We start from the raw sequence: 20,129 nt of genomic DNA, 5'->3' as shown, positions 1-20,129 counted from the left end.
TCTCTATCTCGAAACTCAGTTCAAAGAGAAAATCATGAGGACGTGTCATAATGAATACTGCTATCCTGCAAATTGCACTACGAGCTGTTTGCAGATTTCGTCAACAATGCTACTTTACGGTGTGCATATGGCTGGATTCATACTGAGGATCTTGGGCGTATTTCACCATGAATTGCTTGATTAAAAGAGAAGTCGTAGAGGGGCACGAATGGTCAACGGAAGATATAACAGAACCTAAGGAAGACGAGTTATCTGATATATCCTTATACAAATGGAATGAAATAGCCAAGCTAATCGCTGCATTGCCATTTACGCCGGGCCAACAAACTGCTGGAGTCGCTGCAAAGCTTGGGGTAAACGTGACAGTAGACATTGTTTTTAAATCTCTCACTCTCAACACCGTGCATGGAAGAAGAATATTTCATACTTAAGAGCAGTGTGAAAGGTTGATGGCTGGAAAAAAAGTCAATCCTTTCTCACAACCTTCCAATGTCAAAATATAAGGATGCCTTTACTGCCCTCTTCTCGCAAGACGCTTGTAAGATAGTGCTTGATCCGCAACCTTGAATTTTGTTTTACCTCATTCTTCCGTACAAGTGATGATTGTATGTGAACAGAATGCAGAATAATGTGCAGTTTACTATATGACCTGTGCTGTTCTGATACCAAGCGTCCCAACAGGGTAATTGTGTACATGTGTAGTGCAATCGACATTTTACCAATTGTTATTCACTGAATTGGACAGATCAATTTATGTGTGACCACTGACCACGTCCAATGTTTCCGAAGAAAGCAGGCCTTATCTTGCTGGGATTAAATTTATCAACATCTGCGCCGGTCTGCTATCAAAAGATACAGATTCCAGTCTCATGCAGTGCTCGTGGAGTTTGCCAGGCAGCTACGTCTCTCAATATCCAGTCTCTAGAGCATCTATGGGTATATCAATATAACGGTTCTTGTCTGTTTCTTTATGAACTGCACGCATCAATTGTGTGCAGCAATGAAATGTACGAACAATTCACGACAATAGATCAGGAATATAGCGGTATAAAAAGGGGCATGATCACTCAGTTTTAGATTCAAAACATTGTGACATTTACTTCCCAAAGAAGAGGCATTTCTAGGGATGTTGTTACTACCCTAGTGTTGTTTTAGTTACCGGTACCTAAATCCTTGTATTCAGACTACTTCCATCAGGGATATCTATCTGACTTCCACTTGTGAAGTTTTAAATGGAAATTTACTTTCTTACTCAAATTGTCATTTTCAGAATACTCCCACTTGTAAAGTTCTTTTAATTAGGCAAGGTAGATATTTTGGAACGGTTTACATCACGTTCATGACTGGATTCACAACAGTCGGCATAATTCACTTATGACAATGGCCGAGTATCATTTGTATATTGCACTTGCCTGCTGGTCATTCGTGTTGTGCGACCTGAAATTTTGAAAGTTGGCATCTACGATTGACTAATGAAATCTGCAATGCTTCATCCCCTTTTTAAACTGCTTGAGCTCTTTCAATACAATTCATTCTCTAGTCTACAGTAGTTATGGAAACCGCCTGTTGGTACATTTAATTGAGTGACATCATCTGAGTTGTAGTAACAACTGTTTTGACCACATATGGGTGGTTCATATCTGAAGAGCGCTGAAAAAAGCATTCGGTTGATGTGGAAATTTTTGCTCCTCAGCTTTGGATAAACTCCACCAAATGTAAAATTTGGTAGCACTTGCAATTATAATATGACGGTTCTTATGCCACATTATTTCCTTGGGAATAACTGGGTATCTGTTCAAGATTTTACCAAGCTACTATCTCCTCAAAACGACTTGAAGCTATTGAACTTGTTCTGTTTCAAAATGAGACACCCTCTAGGAAACATCTTTGAAGCTGAACTAAACCGCCAAGCACAGTAGCTTAGTGTGACAAATGAAAAATACGATTGTGTGTGTGCACTGTGCATTCTTTGTAAGCCATTATTTTATGACACGATCATTAAATTTAGTCATTTTTATTTCATTTTATTCAGAAACATAGCTTCAAAAGTCATCATAGTGATAATTAATCCCTTCAGCAAGTCCATGATTGTTTACTGATCCCGGTTACATGATAAATCCATTCTTCATAATCGGTGACCTTTGTATAAACTGCGGGTATTCCTCTCGTGGCACAAGGCGTCGGACCAAATGATGAGAGTCCCGCAACATACCAACCACAGTTTTTGCATCTCTGACAGACAAGAGGTGACCCGCTATCCCCCTGCAGAGAGTTCAAAATAATGATCATTGCTCACCAATCATAAATTTAGTAAGAATAGTCGTTTTGCTCTTCATATATCAGTAAAATGTTCTACACGCTATTCTAGGGTTCTTACCGTATTTCTGCGACCCAAATTACGGACAATCTACAGCGCCCACTAGTGGATTTCAAAATGAGTTACGAGCATATTGTCTGTCAATATCACGTCCCACTAGCAAACCTTTGCTTTTAGACCTGAAGTGGTCAAGATCCGGTTCAGGAGTATGTGGCTGTGTGTTGTGTAACCAGGACCGAAACCACTATTTTTCAGCCCCTTCCCGCCCAAATAAACAATGATTTTGGGCCCACCATAGGGTAATCGATGCAACTTCCGGGGGGGCTTGCTTTATGCATCTGGTTTCTATATACATCTGGTCGGTAAATTTTTTGAATGAATTCTGTCCATAATATTGGTTCTTCGATATATTACTATATAGTTTGATCCTCTCTCCGCCCACATGATCAGAGTTAGCGGTAGAGCTGGTGGAGGATGATGACTTCGAAAATACAGGGAGCGTAATTGCTGTACATCGTTAGGTCATGCTGATGTCACACCGAAAATATTTATTATCAGCCTTATGCCGGTGCGCAACACGGAGCTTTATAAACACCCCACATCCAGTGGTTTCCAACCTTTAATGGTCGCGACTTCATCTCCAATTTGAAAATGTTCCATGGCCCAGATCATAATTTGACGAGCTGATTACTACAAGAAATCAGCACGTTTGCCCAGACTTACTCACGGGTTATTTTGGAAGCTGATTACGCTAAACATCTTCGCGAAACCCAGAATAAAGGCAAACGCCCCGAAGTTTGGGACCACTGTCTCTGAATAAAGCATTTTAACGGCCTTGACTAGGAATATACAGTTCTCCAATAATGGCGATTACAATTGGGCTTATTTCAGTAAATCAAGGTTATTTTTATTGATATTTTACTGCAGTTTTTTGTTGCAAGAAAAATTCCTGTAGCATAAATATCCCCCAAAATAATGTTATTATGTTGATTTACGAAAGAATTACGAGCCTTTGCCTTCAAAATTCCGGACATGTAGGCATATTTTAGAAATTCCCCCCGGATGCAACTTAGAACAGTGGAATTCCGGACATGTCCGGGATATTCCGGACGTATGGCAACCCTATGCTATTCCGAATATTTGATTTTAAGAGTTCCTTTGCGTGTCATAAATATGTAATGTCCCAGATACATCGCTGCTTGATGTTGGTTTTCAAATTCAATTTATTGCTACAATTTTCATCATTTCAATCCACCACAAGACTGCCAATTAAAGGTAGGACGGTTACGGAACGACTTGGAGTAGTCTTTGAAATCAGACACCCACCTGGCCTAGGTGATGTAAAAAGGAGGCATGCGTACTGAATGAAAGGTAAAAGAAGATAATATAAAAGGACAGGTAACAAAATAAGGTGGCATGTGTGTTTGAAGGCGAGATCGATATGTCACATAGTGGTCTGGTAAACTAGAGGATTAACTAGTATTTATTTATTGAACTTGTTTGTATTTTGACTTGAATGCGGACATGCTCAATGACTGTCGGATAGCCAACTTGAAGTCATTTTCCTTTTGTGCTGACCCTAATATGGCGTCTGACTTTATTTTCAGTTGTCAGCTTACAAATTTAGAGGTACACCATGCAACATTTTCAAATCGGAAATCGCATCGTTCATATAGATACGACTCACATAATTTTGTGAGATCAACAAATCAGTTACGATTACAGGTTACTGTCAATTACTTTTTGTAACAGAACCGGCTGAAAAATTTGACTTCCGTCATATAACCGGCCGAGAAAAATTGGAATCCTGCCCCTCGACCATAAATGAGTTAGGAACCGCTGGTTCACATTTAGTAGGGTTACCATATTTTGGAATCGGGAAAGGAGGAATCTTTTTCAAACTCTTCAAACTTATAATACTGGAGTGAAATCCAGAAAAAAGGTAATTTATCCTGACTTTTTGGTTGGTTGACTAAAAAAAAGGACGTCACTTTCGTTCGAACCAAGAATTTCCTATTTAGCGTTTATGCCCATTTCACTCGAATCTATCCACTATCTTAGCTCTAAATGCTGTAAAGGAGGACGAATTCCCAAAAAGGAGTTCATTTTCAAAAAACCTGAAGAGGACAAATTTTCTTAAGGAGGACGTATGTTAACCCTACATTTAGCAACAATGATAAAATGACATACCGAACAACTGTCTTTCGCATTGACAAGATCTCCCGAGCAGACATACCCTCTTCTTGCTTTTAAAAATGGCAAATACTCAGCAAGAGAAGGGTTATTATATCCATGCACGCAAGCGTCCGGGTCGAAAACTCTTATGTCTGCATTTTGGAGGATTTGCGTTATTTGATTCAATCCATTCACACCTGGAATGAGACATATATAAATATATATATACTGCTTCGTAACAAACATTTACTAAAACATATACTTACTGACGCCCCAACCCATTGTAATACAGGTCGAATCATATGGGGGTTCTTCACCGTGTGGAAGACATATTGGTCGTATGTAATCATTGAAAGCAATTGCACTCTTCAACTGTCATCGAAATAATCAAGTTATCGGAAAGTTTTGGAATTTCATTCATTCTAAGTTTCAAGTCAAATATAAGAGCAGTTTCAGATATACGCGATTTTGAAAAGGCTTTGAAATGCTCAGTTGCAAAATAGCCTACTTTAGTTATTTGGAGTACTCATGTGCCATTGCATTCAAAAGTGTCAACAGATTTCCATGTCAAAATCATTACTGGCAATATTACTAGTTTTATCAAATGGAATAAAGTTTGTTAAATATGGCCAATAAAAAGAGTTGTTCACGATGAGTTTCACGGTGCTTTTTAGGCAATCCGACAATTTGATCACTAGTTTAGTGAAATTTGGAGAAACAAAAAGCTATTTGAACTTTGGCACTCTGTCAGTACCGCAGCCGTTCTACATCTGCATTGGAAAAGTGTTTGTGCGATATCGGTAATAAGGGAGAGATACATTGTCATATTGTACATTTTAAAGGACAAGTTTTGTGCATGTTAGCAGTGGGACTAGCTTGAAGTCACTTGATTTTTGGAGGTGAGTCGAGTCAAGTCAAGTTGCGTTTTTGAAGTACGAGGCATGATTACGTCGTCGAATTTTGCTGGCTGTTTGAAAAACAGATTGAGTGGTCATTTATTCTGAATTGAGGAACGTATATAGAGTTGAATATACATGCAAAAGGTGTTTGCATCGCTCACATATGTGTAGAACTGCCTGGGTCTCTAATTATCGGTCAAAATAAAGAATAGAATAGGAAACCTCAGAAAGTAGAAACGAATTGATACACTGCAATCAGGGTTGTAACCAAGTCGCAAAGCTCCGAGTCCCAAGCCATTCTCACTTATATGGTTTTGACTCGAGTCCAAGTCATCTAGCAGAGGTTCGAGTCTGAGTCATGGTATTATCACTCGAGTCCGAGTCCAGTCATTGTGTTGACTGCTCAGTTTCCAGTTAAAGTCTTGTTAAACCCACTCTTATAACTCTGTTTAATGATACCGAATGGTTCGAATTTATAAATATACTAATTTTTCTCACTTTTAACAGTTCCTGGTCGCATTTTCAAGTACCAGTACCAATAGACGTATAATCCCAACAGGGTGATTACTTTACTGTTCTTCGATATTACAATGAAATGTCGGTCTTTGCGTGAGTCATATGACTTGGTTCGAGTCATGCGCAACGACTCGAGTCCATGTAGAGTCAATACACAGATTGACGCGAGTCGAGTCATTTCTGTATTTTGAGAAAATGACTCGAGTCAAGTCGAGTCATCAAAAAATCGTGACTCGAGTCGAGTGATGACTTGAGTCATTACAACCGTGACTGTAATACACTACCCACCTGCACATTCATGAGCTCCAATTCAAGCCTACGCCAATGGTTGATGAGTATATATACTTATAAACTATATCCAAATTCTATTTATATCAAACACACGGATTGGTTAAGCTAAGAACAGAGCACAATGAGCAGTCTAACAGAGATGGATATTTTGATACAGATTACTTTACTACTGGTTTAGGACAACGTAAGCTCTAAGATCCGATCGCATTGTTTGTGCTCATATTTATTTGTGATACGATCATTGAATGATTGGTCACTCTCGCAGGTTACACCAGCGTTTCGTGAAAAATCCAAGCACATGAAAGATACAGTGATTTTTATCGACACTGATTACTTGATGACTTGAAATTGACTCGTAAATTTTGCTCCGAGTCACGAGTCTGACTCGAGTTAAGACATGACTCAAGTCGTCCCGACACTGGCTTGAACAGCTCCACGGCTATTTGTTACATTACCTCCAGAATACCGATGTCATGTTTTGGAAATGAATATAGCGGGTAGACGACGGAGCGAGCCAAGGCGTAAGACTTCCCTTGCCTGTTCCTCAGATCTGCAAACCCGATCACAACAGTGAACGAATTAACGTCATGCTTCGTTCCACCATCCGTTCTGCAAGAGTTTAAAACATTCAGTCACACTCTACGAAACATCGGAGTTCTCTCAATAACATCTTACTGCAAACAATGTGCCGCAGTCAAAATGTATTTCGAAGACAAAAGTGCGCCGCCACAGTGTCCAAACGGTCCGGTGAGATACACCTGTTGTGAAACCCAGAGACATAGAAATTCAGATCTGAGATGCGATGCAAAAATTATACCATCCATGGCCATTCACCCTTGGCCGAATTCGTGCCACCGATTACCCGGCGCTCATATTGATGACTGGTTGAGGACGATATACCGCATGATGATGACGATGCTTTCAGACAGCACGAGTTATCGGGATTCTTGTACCTCTCTTTATGATTGTGCGGGCAAAACACTTCATTTGAAAATGAATTAAAATAAACTGATTACCATTGGGAATCGATACAAATTCGCAAACATTACCATTTGGACAGCTTCTCAATTTACAATGGCGAGTACTGTATTCTCCCGAGCTCTCAAGTTTTTTCTGAATTCCGTCACCGCACGTTCTTGAGCACGGTGAGTATGAAATTTCTGAAACCAAAAGGCTAATAATTTGCCAGGATTTGAACAGAGCAGACTCAGTCATACATATGACCTATGTTTTTAGTTTTAACAGGATGATGTAATACACGGTTCTATTATTTTGATATGCCAGGTAGCAGATATACATGGGAACCCCTGCGATAGAGCAACCATCCTTCTTGACACAAGGAAAGTTTGCAGATTTGGAACTCACCACTGGAACAGGTTCTAAGCTGGCACGGGCTCGTTTCAACAGATTGACCGGAGCATCCGCTAGAAGCTGTACAGATTCTTATCCTCGTTCTTACGCCTGACCCGCACGGCTTATTGCAACCTCCCCAGTTTTCCCATGGCAGCCACACTGAAAGTGAAGAGCCTACGTTATTTTTCCGATAATGTATTATAATACCATGATCAATATGTAGACTTTTGTGTACTCACATGAAGACTGGCACGGTTTAGTATTGCAAACTCGAGACTGTTTAGTTTCGCCCGTGCATTTTCCTTTTCCTTGGCATGATCGAGTTCTTTCCTGTTTGCCACTTCCGCATTGTTTGCTGCACGAGCTCCATGTTGTCCAGTTATTCCATTTACCTAAAAGTTATATTCAAACATATTTGATCTCTTTGCCCTATTTATTCAGAATTTCATGCCAGTGCCGTCATATTTTGTGATACAATTATTGATATACAACGGCCTTTCCAATTGTCTACTAGTTGCTGACTATTACCCCTGACGAGTGTCAGTCGAAAACAGTGGGGTTTATTTCAAGATGAATACATTATTCAATTGTATATTGCGGTTCTGTACCCCCAAAAAAGCTCTTCAAACATTTTTGCAGATTGCCAGCGCTATGAAGAAGATTTAATTCAGAATATATTTGGTTCTATTGCACAAAGCTATGACTCACTTGGAATGTTGTAATCATAATTAGCGGTTTTGCTATTTTCATCCGCTCAATACACACTATGTACAATCCAACAAACAAGACACAATGAGATGAATGAACAATGAACATGAACAGAGAGGAGGATGTCAGATCACAGAAATCATAACCTAGCTACAAACACCTACTAACACATTAGCAGTACCTTCACAAGGACGTGTTCCACAAGGCTTCGACTCTTTCGAAGTGCCCTTGCATTTTCCAGGTTTCGAACAAGTACGATGGCGTGTAGAAGTACCGCCGCCACATGATTTGGTACAAGCTTTGTACCCACTCCAATTGCCCCATTTACCTAAGATAAAATAGTATTCTTCTACTTAGACTGCTGCCTCTTGTAGTACGTCTTAGTGCACTCTTTAGCTTGTCAGTCGACATACTGAAGCAAAAGGAATCGGAGCATACCACATACATGTGGGCAATGCGAAATCTCTGAGTCATATTCCACGATGAGCAATACATTTCGATAGAGTAAACACTGGAAAGGATCTGATCATCGTATCGAAGTGAACTTATGAGTATATCATATATATATATATCATTACGTAGTTATCAAAGTAGCTAATGTCCAGTTTACAAATTTTGAGGTCCAATTTTAAAACTCAAAAATAAAATCAAGTATTCAACTTTTTTAATTTTTTCCGGCCATATTGGCCATGGTTATGTTTGTCTCATTGTTTCATGAAGTTAACCACGGCCACGATATCGCCAAAAATAAATAAAACATTTTCAAGGCACTAGAGCCTCACCTAAAATCACCCGCAACATCTGAAATCCGTATTGCTCAGAACAATCAGATCGTTGTGACACAATAGAGCATAACATTAACCTATTTTGGCACTCCGATTGTCCGGACAATGCCTGTATTTCAGACTTTGAGGGCGAATTCGGGCGGTTCCAGTGACGTGATCATATCATGATTTACATTTCTGGAATCAGTGCGACGGTAGCTTTCGATCAAGCCCAGTTTCATTAAATTCTGCGCTCTAGGCAAATTGACAGAAATCCTATATTCGCTGCCGCGAGGCGATCCCGATTCCAACCCCAGCGAAGTAAAAAAATCCGTCGTTGCCATTCCATGTTTACATTCAATAATGTAACAGTGTTCGATTGTGTTGTTTCAAGTGCCTTGTTTGACGCTTTAATGATCAACTCTATATAATCATTAAACAAAATACACCCGTGTAATTTATTTTTCAGGTCAACTTGTGACGAAATACTAGTCAATCTGTTAACAACTGCAATTTTCATGAACACGAGGAAGAATCACTTTGACATATTGATTGGTACGAATATGATGACGGAAATCATAACATAGCTACAAACACCTGCTGACACAATAGCAGTACCTTCACACGAATGTGTTCCACAAGGCTTCGACTGTTTAGAAGTGCCCTTGCATTTTCCAGGTTTCGAGCAAGTACGGTGTCGTGTAGAAGTACCGCCGCCACATGATTTGGTACAAGCTTTGTATCCACCCCAATTGCTCCATTTACCCGTTGTTGTATCTAAGATAAAATAGTATTCTTCCAGCAAATGCACTGCTACCTCTTGTAATAAGTCTTAGTGCACACTTTAGCTTGTCATTTGTTCTGACGAGTCATGTTTTTAGTGAATCAGTTTGTAATTCAACTGTCCTATATTTGTAATTGCCTTTTCTAATCAAGAACTCTTAAATGTCCGGTTTGATTTGATTGGTTATTTTAAATGATGTGATTTCGAATTAAAAAACAGATTGAAAAAATATTTTTGGCGCCAGTCCTTTTCTTTGGAAAGTTACCGTAATGGAGCTGCAACGAAATGATTTTTGGATAGCGCTCCGTTCCACTCCAGCTGCGTGTCATTGCGTCTTAATCCGTTGCCAAATTTCTGGCACGACATCTTCACTGTGGCACTATTAAAGGCTGTGCGGTCACAAATACGCTGTCAAATCACAGCTTGAAACTTACAGCTGTATCAACATCTTTGTATCAATATTTAACCATAATGGCATCTCAGTATCAGTCAACTGACAAACATTATAGAGTCCAGACAAGTTTCAGACACAAATCCTCCTGACTAAACATCGTCTGTCGAGCGCACTAAACCGCCGTGTCGTGTAAGACACAATTCCTTTAAAGAATCGGCTGACAACTTTCTAAGGTTCGTTCTCGCGTGACTTACTAATTGCTTCAAGCAAGTGCGACAGTGAAGATATCGCACCAGAAATTTCACAACAGCTTAAGAAACGATGACGTCGAAGCTGGAGGGGAACAGGGCGCTATCCAAAAATCATTTAGCTTCAGTTCCATTACGGTGGCTTTCTGAAGAAAATGACTGCAGTCAAAATTTTTTCGATTTGTTATTCAATTTGAGACTACATCATTTTTAGAGTGCTGTACCCCCTTAATTGTCGCGTCGTCTGTGATCGATTGCCTACATATTTTTCCCGTTACTGCCGTTTCATCTCTCTATTCTTCGACTATCGGACAAGCAATCGCTATTGCGAATCAGGCTACAAGATCTTTCTATTTATATCAAGTAAATCCGCATTTTTATTAAATTTGGATCGCTTGACTGTATTAAGTAAAATAAAAGACCGATACGCAATATTTGCTGAGTCCGCATTAGCAGAGCACACAGGATTCGACGCCCGTAAAATCGGCACTCATTGGGCTTTGAGTCGAAATTTCATTTGACCCACAAACAAGTGAGCAATGCAAAATCTAGTAATACATTCCAATAGACTAAAGACTGGAAAGGCCGTGATCCTGATGTATATGTGATATTAATATGCTCACATGAGGCGCAATAAATTTACAGTGATTGAGAACTTTTTTTGTGATTTTACCAATATTAGAAGGCGATAAGAAAAAGTTTCCCTGCAACATACCTTTGCAACGATTTGTTCTACATCGCTTTGACTGTTTGTCAGAACCTTTGCAAGCTCCAGGTTTGGAGCAAGTTCTGGTACGTGTGGCTGTGCCTCCTCCACATGATTTTGAGCAAGGTTGATATTTGCTCCACTTGCCCCATTTGCCTGGTTTGGAATCTAGCAAAACAACAACAAATAGGTTCATGATGATATGTATATGTCATCATTCTATTCAGTTCAAACTTTGCTTTTAGTTAATATCTGCAGAACCAAACAGACATAAAATCACCTGCGCACAAGCCACAAGTCTTCCTGCACTGCTTACCAAACGAAGCGCATTGGTTATACAATTTCCAAACTATGCATTGGACTCCAATGTCAGAACAATCTGAGAAGAAACAGAAGTGAATACTAGTCTTACCGGATCACTGGACAATCTGACAAATCTATTTTGTCTATGCTCACATGTCACAACACTTTCATGGGTTAAATTCTGTTACTGCTCATTCAGTGCCTACAATTTGTATGTTCTAGGCCAAGGTTGGCGTCTGATTGAAAAACACATTCCTATCTTTTCATTGTATCGCAATCTTGCGGTGTTTTGAAATGATGAAAATAATGATAAAACAAAGCTATTTATTGAAGTGAAATGAATTTTTCCACGGTGATTTGTGCCAGTAAATATACGGATCAATTCTGGAGCTGCAAAATGATCTCATTGGAATTGCCTTTAAGGACAATTCCATATGTGACAATGACCGCAACCTGATAACTGCAGACAATTACTGGCAGACCACAAATGTATTATTTAAACTGCAAAAAAATAATAACAGCAAATGTTGAAAACTTCATTTGCAAGAGGTTAGCGGAATTAAGATCATCTATAAATATATGACATATATAAAAAATAATTCTGATACTTACACTTATTGTGGGCCGCCGGCACGTCGAAAGCAATATCGGAGATGATATGAAAGAGTCCAAAATATTGTTTTACCTTCAACGGGGCATTTACGTCCACGGCAATTCTTTTTCTGGCTCAGTGGTAGCTTGCACGACCCTTTGAGGCATTTTCTTGTCCTTGACCGCGTTCCGCTTCCACAGGTTACGGAACACTTTCCGTATTTTGTCCATGATGAGTAGCCTTGACAAAGTGCAATGTGTCAGTATTTAGATATTTAATACTCATCAATGTCCTATTTACTGGCAGAATTAAACAACTAAAAAATTCTAATTGTCTACATAGACTGATCGGTGCGAACGCCGTTAATCTGATTCTAATCTAATTTCTGATATGATATGACCTGAACTTGATGATTGTCGTATTTCTTTTCAATTCATAATTTAATTCAATTGGCCAACTGCTGATGATTGCTCCACAGATATACAATATACATAATAGATTTGGGATTATATCAGCATATGCGTGACATGACTGTATATTTACAGGAAATAACTTTATTTTGATCATGCTCCTGAGGTGGCAGAGATTCCACGGTCATTGTTCATACTTTTTCCAGAACAAGCCTTTTGATTGCATTTTCTCGAGTCGGACAACATTCCGGGGCATCTTCCTTTGACAGAACACGTCCTGGTCCTGGTTTGTGAGCCGCCACCACATTTCTTTGAACATCTACCAAATGTTGACCATTTGCTCCATTTGGCGGTTGGCTTTTCATCTTAGAAATTATAATATTTGTTATAGCAAAATGTATTCACCCTAATATGACATATTTTTTTTTAATTTAAAAGTTGCTTTAAGAATCAATAAATTTCTCTTTATTATGAATAGCAGCCCCATTTTTCTTGTGATATTATGCGGTTATTCTTATTGTTGAACATTGTCATGAATGATGGAGATATGTAATTGGCATTTTATAAGACAAGGAACATATTTCACGGTGATAGATGGTATTCAATCATACATTATTACATGCAAATAAAAACAGGGATCGAAAAACCCAACTGACCTGCGCAAAACCCACATGTCTTGTCGCAATCACCCCGCAAATGAGGACATTGTTGGTATTGCTCCCTTATCAAGCAATCGGTTCGCACATCCCTGCAACCTGAAAAGATTACAATTTGAATTACAATTCTTTACATTTGCAAAACTAACTATAATTTCCAGAGTGAATTGCCTCAACACTTTAGAGAAGAGGCTTCCCAGTTCCCAGTATCAGTCAATGCATTTGGTGCATTCGGCACCAGTAGCAACATTTTACCCCAAAATTACTGATTAATTCGCTGAAAAATGCTGCCTTTCGAATAGTTTCTCATTCGCGAGTTCAGCTGAAGTCCAAACTTCAAATAGCCTGCATGATTTATGTTATGAAACTAAAATCAAGTCGGATAGATTGAGAAAAGTTACGATTGAATTTGAAATTACTTACCAAAGATTACCTTTATTACAATTTCACAGATTGCTAAAGCATGAAATTCATTGTCAAATCAATCAATTTCATTGCCTCTACTTGCTTCAATACTTCGGGCTCAACTATTATTGTACGAAAATTCTTGTAGGCTATTTCAACTTATTCCCAGAGCAACCAATTACTATCAATATCATTACAACCAACTAGCTATCAAACCCGAAGTCCCAGATCCCTGTTTACAGTTAGCAGTATCTCAATTACAAAATATAGTATTACAGTAATCCGGCAGAAATTTTTATGTGACTTTGAGTTGTTTGCATGGGAAACCAGGAATTTAAGTTCCCTATGAATACTGGAAGCATTTTTAGCCTACCTAAGAAGACAATTATTCTACTTGTATACCTGGATACTACCTGAATGTTTGTGTTATATTAGTATAGGCGACGAGCTGACAATCTCAGCGTGAGCCTAGATAACATAAAGTACCTACCAGTAGGCCTACTTGTAACAGCAGTTGTTGTGCAATATCCGCAAGTTTTCCGGCATACCATTTGTAAAGCTGAACACTGATTCAATATCTTTCTCTGAGAGCAATCCGTCCACAAATCAGCGCAACCTAAAATGAGAGGTTGCATAAGGAATCATCAAGTGATAACGCATTGTGGGTATTCAATAAATGTATTGGCCCCATGTGCAGATTGTGCACCCATGTCTATATGCAATTATGCATATTGGTTAGGCCATGTCAGTGGTTCCGCAGGGCTGTAATGACTCGAGTCACGATTTTTGATTACTCGACTTGACTCGAATCATTTTCTTATAATTAAAAAATGACTTGACTTGAGTCAATTTGTGTAATGAATCGACTTGTACTCGGGTCATGCCCCGAACAAGTCGTATGACTCGAGACTCGGACGCTTAAGACAGGCATTTCATTGCAGCTTCGAATAGTAGTCAAGTTAACGCACTGTTGGTATTTCATCTATCAGTGCTGGTCGTCGAAAAATAGGGCCAGAAACCGTTAAGATTGATAAAAAATAGTATATTTTAAATGCGAGGCATTTGATATCACCCAATCAGTTTCACAACAATGTGAATGATGTGAGAAGTTCAAATATGTACCTTTTATGTGACCATAAAAAATATAATGTCAGTTCTACATCACCTATTTCATCACCTGTTTCCAGGATTGTAACCAAGTCACACACTTTTTTAGTTTTGACTCAAGTTAAGTCGAGTCATTTTCAATTCACTACCGAGTCAAGTCCAAGTGAGCTAGTAGAGCAGGGGTCGGGAACCTTTTTTGTCCGAAGAGCCATATTGGCCCTATTTTTTCCATTTCAACTCCCCAAGAGCCATACATGCCAATCAACGGTTACGTCACTATTGAGAATACATGGCGTCATGTTAGCACTAATTCGAGCTTACTACATGGGATTCGTCGTGTACGCCACATTTTCTCTAGTATTCATTGTTCGAAGATGAAGCTTGAAACGAGAGGTAAGGCAAAGACGAGAGACAAGCCTCACCATTGATCACGCAATTCATGGTAAATAGCTTGGAATTTATTGCAACTGATATTAATTGAATGTAACTGTAACACTGATTCCGAAAATCTAAATACTGATCGTCTTCTCAATTCTCAGAGTATTCGGCGTTTGCATAACGTTGCGTTACAAGCATACATTTTATCGCGGGTACTACAAAGCAACATAGCAATCAAGAACGTGGAAAGCTATCGCGTTGTTTGTATTTCGAGTTTGTAATTGTGAATGTCACGTCCACGACAGTTCATTTCGTGCCGTAGATCAGGAAGACAATGTGTATTTGAAAACTAATCTGATATGGGCGTCACTATTTCTGTTATGCTTTTTGATCAGCGATTTCGAGACGGGTACATAAAATCCGCGAGTGACATATTGGTCGCCGGCGTGACAGTAAGTTAAATTTGAGGATTTTGAAAAGAGGGGATCCGAACCCTAAACCTGAAGACGGCATTGTCTTTACCTATCAAAGACCTGTTTATACTGCCACAAGAAAAATTATTCTGGCCGCGATGAAAACTTACTAACTTGTCGCTGCCATATTGATCAATTCAGTACAAAAATAAAAAATTGGTAAAGACCCATATCTTATATCCAAAAGAGCCATATATGGCTCGCGAGATATTAAGCCCATTTCCATGGTCAAGTCGTCTTTGAAGCCAGGTCGTCTTGGTGTGACGTCATGAGACAGCTTGCCGAAGTGCTGTGAATCCGATCGAGTTTACATGATCATGTTTGTCGCCGCTCGAGTGATACACAGCACTATGCGATTAAGCTCGAGAATATGCTACGGCAGTTGAAATATCCAGAAATCTTTTTACGCAATTCTAGAATGGCTAAATGCACATTGTATATATTATTTTTGATAGTGAGTTGTGCAAGTTATATTGTTGGTTATACTCGCTTCATAAGTTGTGACGCTGAACAAATAAGACACCGTGAATATTAGAAAAGCAGTATGATGTACTAATAGAGCTTTCATTTTCACCCAGTTGAAATATGTGCCGGTTTCATGAAATGTGAACATGAAATGTCGGTAGATACCAGTAGGCTGGATTTGTTTTCAAGTACCGGTACGGCTCAAGTTGTCTCCAAGCGACTCTGCGGAACGGATTGAGCTCAAGACTGATTGAAGCAGTTTGCCTTTTCCTCTTTTTCAAACGGGTCATTACAACGCTGCCTATTTCATTGCACTTGATGACAATACTGCGGGTTGATCAAGACTTCACAGAATGTCATTTGACTGACTGTGGTTTACAGCCTTCCACAGTGGAAAGGAATGGATAATTTCAGTACTCAGAAAAATGATCTCCGACTACATTACTCTAATCATTGTAATTGATATTTGATTCAGATGTGAGTACTAAAATCATTGTTCTCAGCCCAAGTCCTTAGGCACTGCCAAATGAGAATGTTTACAGTGAATCATGAAAACCGGCATCATCATCACTATTTTACTGAAAGTCCCACTACTTACAATCAGCGTTTGATACTCACCAGCACCATGGCATCGTTCACACGTTTTTAAACAGTCCTGCCATAAAGGTGTCCTGGCACATAGACCTAATTGCTTCCGAAGTACGCAATTTGATGCTTTGTCAATACATTCTAAACGAAACGTTTCAATTATAGGTAACACAGTTTTGATTACAGTTACAGTATATGTCAATTATTTGTAAGTGACGCACTTGTAATTAGGCTTTTAACTATACATAATTGACAGATATTAGAACTAAAATCAAAGGCACAGACAGCTCTCTAATCCGAAATATTTTCTCCTAACATACCAACCTTGAGAATATACCCACTGGCAAAGTAACAGGATTTCAAAGCATACTAGTATTGTGAGTCGTAATAGCATCTTTGCAGGAACTACTGATAGAAAAATAAGATTGGATTTCATAGATCATGTCAAATGATTGTGGTTAGCAACCCAAGGTTTTATATGGTACAAATTAACAATGTAGTCTATAAAACAGTCTCACATGTAAACATGATAAAATAATGACAATTTAGGATGTTTACCCTTATTTTTTATATTTGCGATAAACAAGGATTCAATCTGAAATTGCCAGAGAACAAGTAACACAGAAATTCATATCTACCACACTTTCTTCATCTTTAAACCATTAGAATAGTACTATTACTCTTTTCAGGGACTCGGGCATATCAATCTTTCACTTCTCTAAATAGTTTGAAATCCCAAATAATAGAATATTACTAGAATACTATACTGATGCATCGTTGACAACTATAGATATTATGAATCCATTGAGTCTCATAGTTATGAGAAGGGGTTTACAGATATAGGCCTTTCGTTGCACTCCTAACAACTTCATCAGAGTTGAATGGGAGTTGAAACGCTACAAGTTATCAGCGTAATTAAACTACTAGTAAATATGTGAGATAGGCTACATCCTCCATATCCACTTAGTTCAGCTAGCATTACTTACTTCCTTACAAGATATCAATCTAACTCGAGTGACATAACTGTACCAACTTGACCGCTACATGCTGATTATATCACAGGTTACTGCACAATTGCACAAAAGTCGATACACCATATAGACTATGATCACTGAAGTAATAAACTTCTATCTCTTGATAACTAAGTAACTCAAATTATTATATTTCTTGTCGTCCTTATTAGATTTATATCTGAATGTGGATGTCAGATGCTTTGTAACAATAATATATAAGTGACGTTTTTCAAATGGCTAAGCATGAATACAAATGACGTCAAATAATATTCATCTACTTAACCTATGAAGGGGAATACCGAAGCAGCATTAACATTCAGGCCTCCTTACAAACGTGACAAGATGCTAAAGATATACTATAATCTTTGTAATGCAATGCTTACTTCCCCGGAGCAAAAGAATTGAAACTCCCAAAATATCAAAACACATACACCCCAGGCAATTAACCGCAAAAGGGTTCAACATATAATAATCACAAATATAATTAACCTATCGTACCAGCCTTAGGCTTAGCGCACGAAGTATTTACAGTTTCGTAACCTTTAGATAATTATAACTTGGCTGCTTTGAGCATGGCAAGGATTCAAAATGTTACAATTGCATAGGTTGTAATAGTATCAATAATTGTCATTCATAGTAAGTAGAGTCAGTTTCTTAATGGCGATATTTTGTAGAAGTACTTTTGAGAGGGTATTTGATGTTACCTTTGATACCACAAATGGAAAAAAAAACATTGGGTCTTCCTTATTCTCATGTGTTTGAGTGCAACACTTACCAATAGGAAAGCAAACAAAGGGGGATATCTGCCGGTTACCATCTTCACAAGGGACTGCGCCTCCACCTCCACTGCATCACTATTCTTATGCCGTCTTTCTAAATAGGCCAAGAGAAAGACCCAATGAAGAATAAATACATGAAAGAGAATGGTAAGAGCGAGTAACGCATAAACAGAGCAACAGATAAAAGAACCACATAAAAAACTGCTGCATCGGGCAATACTACTACTACTACCACCAATAAGCCGTGGTAGCTGTTAGAATGTACTTCAGGGATGTCGAACTCCATTTGGCTTATGAGTTGGTTGAAACCCTTTGATCGCTTGCAGGCACGACCATTGACCAGACAAATGATGCCAAAATGCTATCTGAAATTTCATACCTTTGTTTTTCATTGGCTTGCATCCTTGTCGCGGCTATACATAATACATAATATGCTGCATCACAGGAGCCCGTTTCTAATAACATCTTTATTCGCAAACAATCGAATTGGCAAAACTCAATGATTGACTGATTGAAAATTTTTATAAACTACCAACAGGTCATGACCATATCATTTGACACATTTCTATGTTCTTTTTGTTGTAGTATTAAATACATATGCATTGAGATTTAAATGTAAAATCGGACTCTTCCATGAATACTATTTTGAGTCACGGCATAAAAAAGGTTATTCAACCAAATCGTCACACTGAAGAAATTGGGAGATTGAAGAAAACAAATTATCATACTTTGAAGATGCATATCTGATGGATGGGCCAGATGGCTTTGTGAGAAGGGGACAATTGAGTCATCGAGTTCTATAGCAGTGCCACCATAGATATTTGCATTATATTTCGTTACAACTATTTAACTCACATACAATGGTATCGGGTTGGTGTCATCGCCTCTGTGAATAGCTACCTTTCGGTTTATTTTTCCAAAAAATTTCAGGCCTAATTTTGCCTAAAAACTGTGAAGTAGAAGTAATCTATAAATGATAACCATTCGAGTAGTACAAGTTGGCAGACCCTACTTGAGTACTCTGAGAAATGAGGTACTTGCTGACCACCTCTGATTACATCGCATCGTGTCTTGTTTGTATTGAGTTGATCAATATAATGAAACCAATGATTTTTAGGATTATTACATCTATAATTATAGTTATGGTAGGCTCTCTCTTGCAATATCAGATCGAATATCCGCATATTTCAGGTTGATTGGAAAATAGTTTTGCTGTAAAAATCACACATTTACACTGCTATTTCACTTTCCAAGCCACGCTACCTCTGAATCGCCACAGGATACCAAATTTCAATAAGTTGATTTTATTTGGAAGGTTTGACATTAGCTTGAACATGATGAAGGACATGACAATATAACGGCAAAATATTATCAAATTTATATCATATCATTCATTACAGAAAGAGTAAAAACTGTCGTGCATGGATATTCTATATATTGGCAATTAGAAAATCAGCACTTCCGCTAATGGATAAACGCTAACAGCCTCGAGACTTTCTGGGCATTCCTGTGGTCGTATAAATCCAATTTTCGTAGCCAGCCAGGTCCGTGTAGCCTCCGGGAATTCCCTTCGTGGCGCACTGCTCCGGACCAAAAGACACAACGCCAGCAACAAACCATCCGCAAGAGTCGCATCGTTGACAGGCAAGCGGCGAGCCACTGTCACCCTGTCGATGGAAAGGTATTTGGGTTAAATCTGACATATCGTACCAGATCCTTTTTCATATAAACTCAAAAGGCCGAATTGTCACATCAATGAGATGACACACAGTAGGATTTTCTATCTGTATGTGAACATCAACTAG

The 20,129-nt window shown here is 38.7% G+C and overlaps 2 protein-coding genes across 3 annotated transcripts in view; both read right to left on the bottom strand.

Annotated features, from left to right (window-relative positions):
* Positions 1-1,998: 1,998 nt before the first annotated feature.
* On the bottom strand, positions 1,999-17,288 carry LOC145445973 (uncharacterized). Its single transcript, XM_080324143.1, has 19 exons — positions 16,857-17,288; positions 16,563-16,673; positions 14,012-14,137; positions 13,117-13,215; positions 12,658-12,825; positions 12,144-12,290; positions 11,436-11,534; positions 11,165-11,323; positions 9,642-9,800; positions 8,441-8,587; positions 7,791-7,943; positions 7,564-7,710; positions 7,248-7,358; positions 7,016-7,179; positions 6,874-6,956; positions 6,654-6,807; positions 4,759-4,864; positions 4,508-4,689; positions 1,999-2,262 (listed from the first exon to the last, which is right to left on the bottom strand). Exons 1-19 carry the CDS (start codon positions 16,966-16,968, stop codon positions 2,074-2,076), a joined length of 2,616 nt encoding a protein of 871 aa, XP_080180269.1. The 5' UTR covers positions 16,969-17,288; the 3' UTR covers positions 1,999-2,073.
* Positions 17,289-19,612: 2,324 nt separating this feature from the next.
* The window catches only part of LOC145445974 (uncharacterized), a 20,530-nt gene continuing 20,013 nt past the window's right edge, over positions 19,613-20,129 (bottom strand). For both annotated transcript variants that reach the window (XM_080324144.1, XM_080324145.1), the window contains exon 19: positions 19,613-19,991. In XM_080324144.1, coding sequence (XP_080180270.1) covers positions 19,803-19,991 — 189 coding nt within the window. In that variant the 3' untranslated portion in view covers positions 19,613-19,802. The remainder of the gene's footprint in view (positions 19,992-20,129) is intronic.

This window comes from Botryllus schlosseri, chromosome 9, assembly GCF_051294905.1.
Source record: "Botryllus schlosseri isolate E-star chromosome 9, Bs_hap1, whole genome shotgun sequence".
NCBI classification, from domain to species: Eukaryota; Metazoa; Chordata; class Ascidiacea; order Stolidobranchia; family Styelidae; genus Botryllus; species Botryllus schlosseri.
This window is presented reverse-complemented; position numbering and strand designations above follow the sequence as displayed.

Excerpts from the sequence above, each read along its gene's own strand:
- LOC145445973 (XM_080324143.1), bottom strand. The coding sequence starts at position 16,968 with ATGAAATCCAATCTTATTTTTCTATCAGTAGTTCCTGCAAAGATGCTA. Across the intron at positions 9,801-11,164 it reads TAGAACAAATCGTTGCAAAG|ATACAACAACGGGTAAATGG; the intron begins GTATGTTGCAGG and ends ATTTTATCTTAG. Across the intron at positions 7,359-7,563 it reads GCTTAGAACCTGTTCCAGTG|AAATTTCATACTCACCGTGC; the intron begins GTGAGTTCCAAA and ends TTTTGGTTTCAG.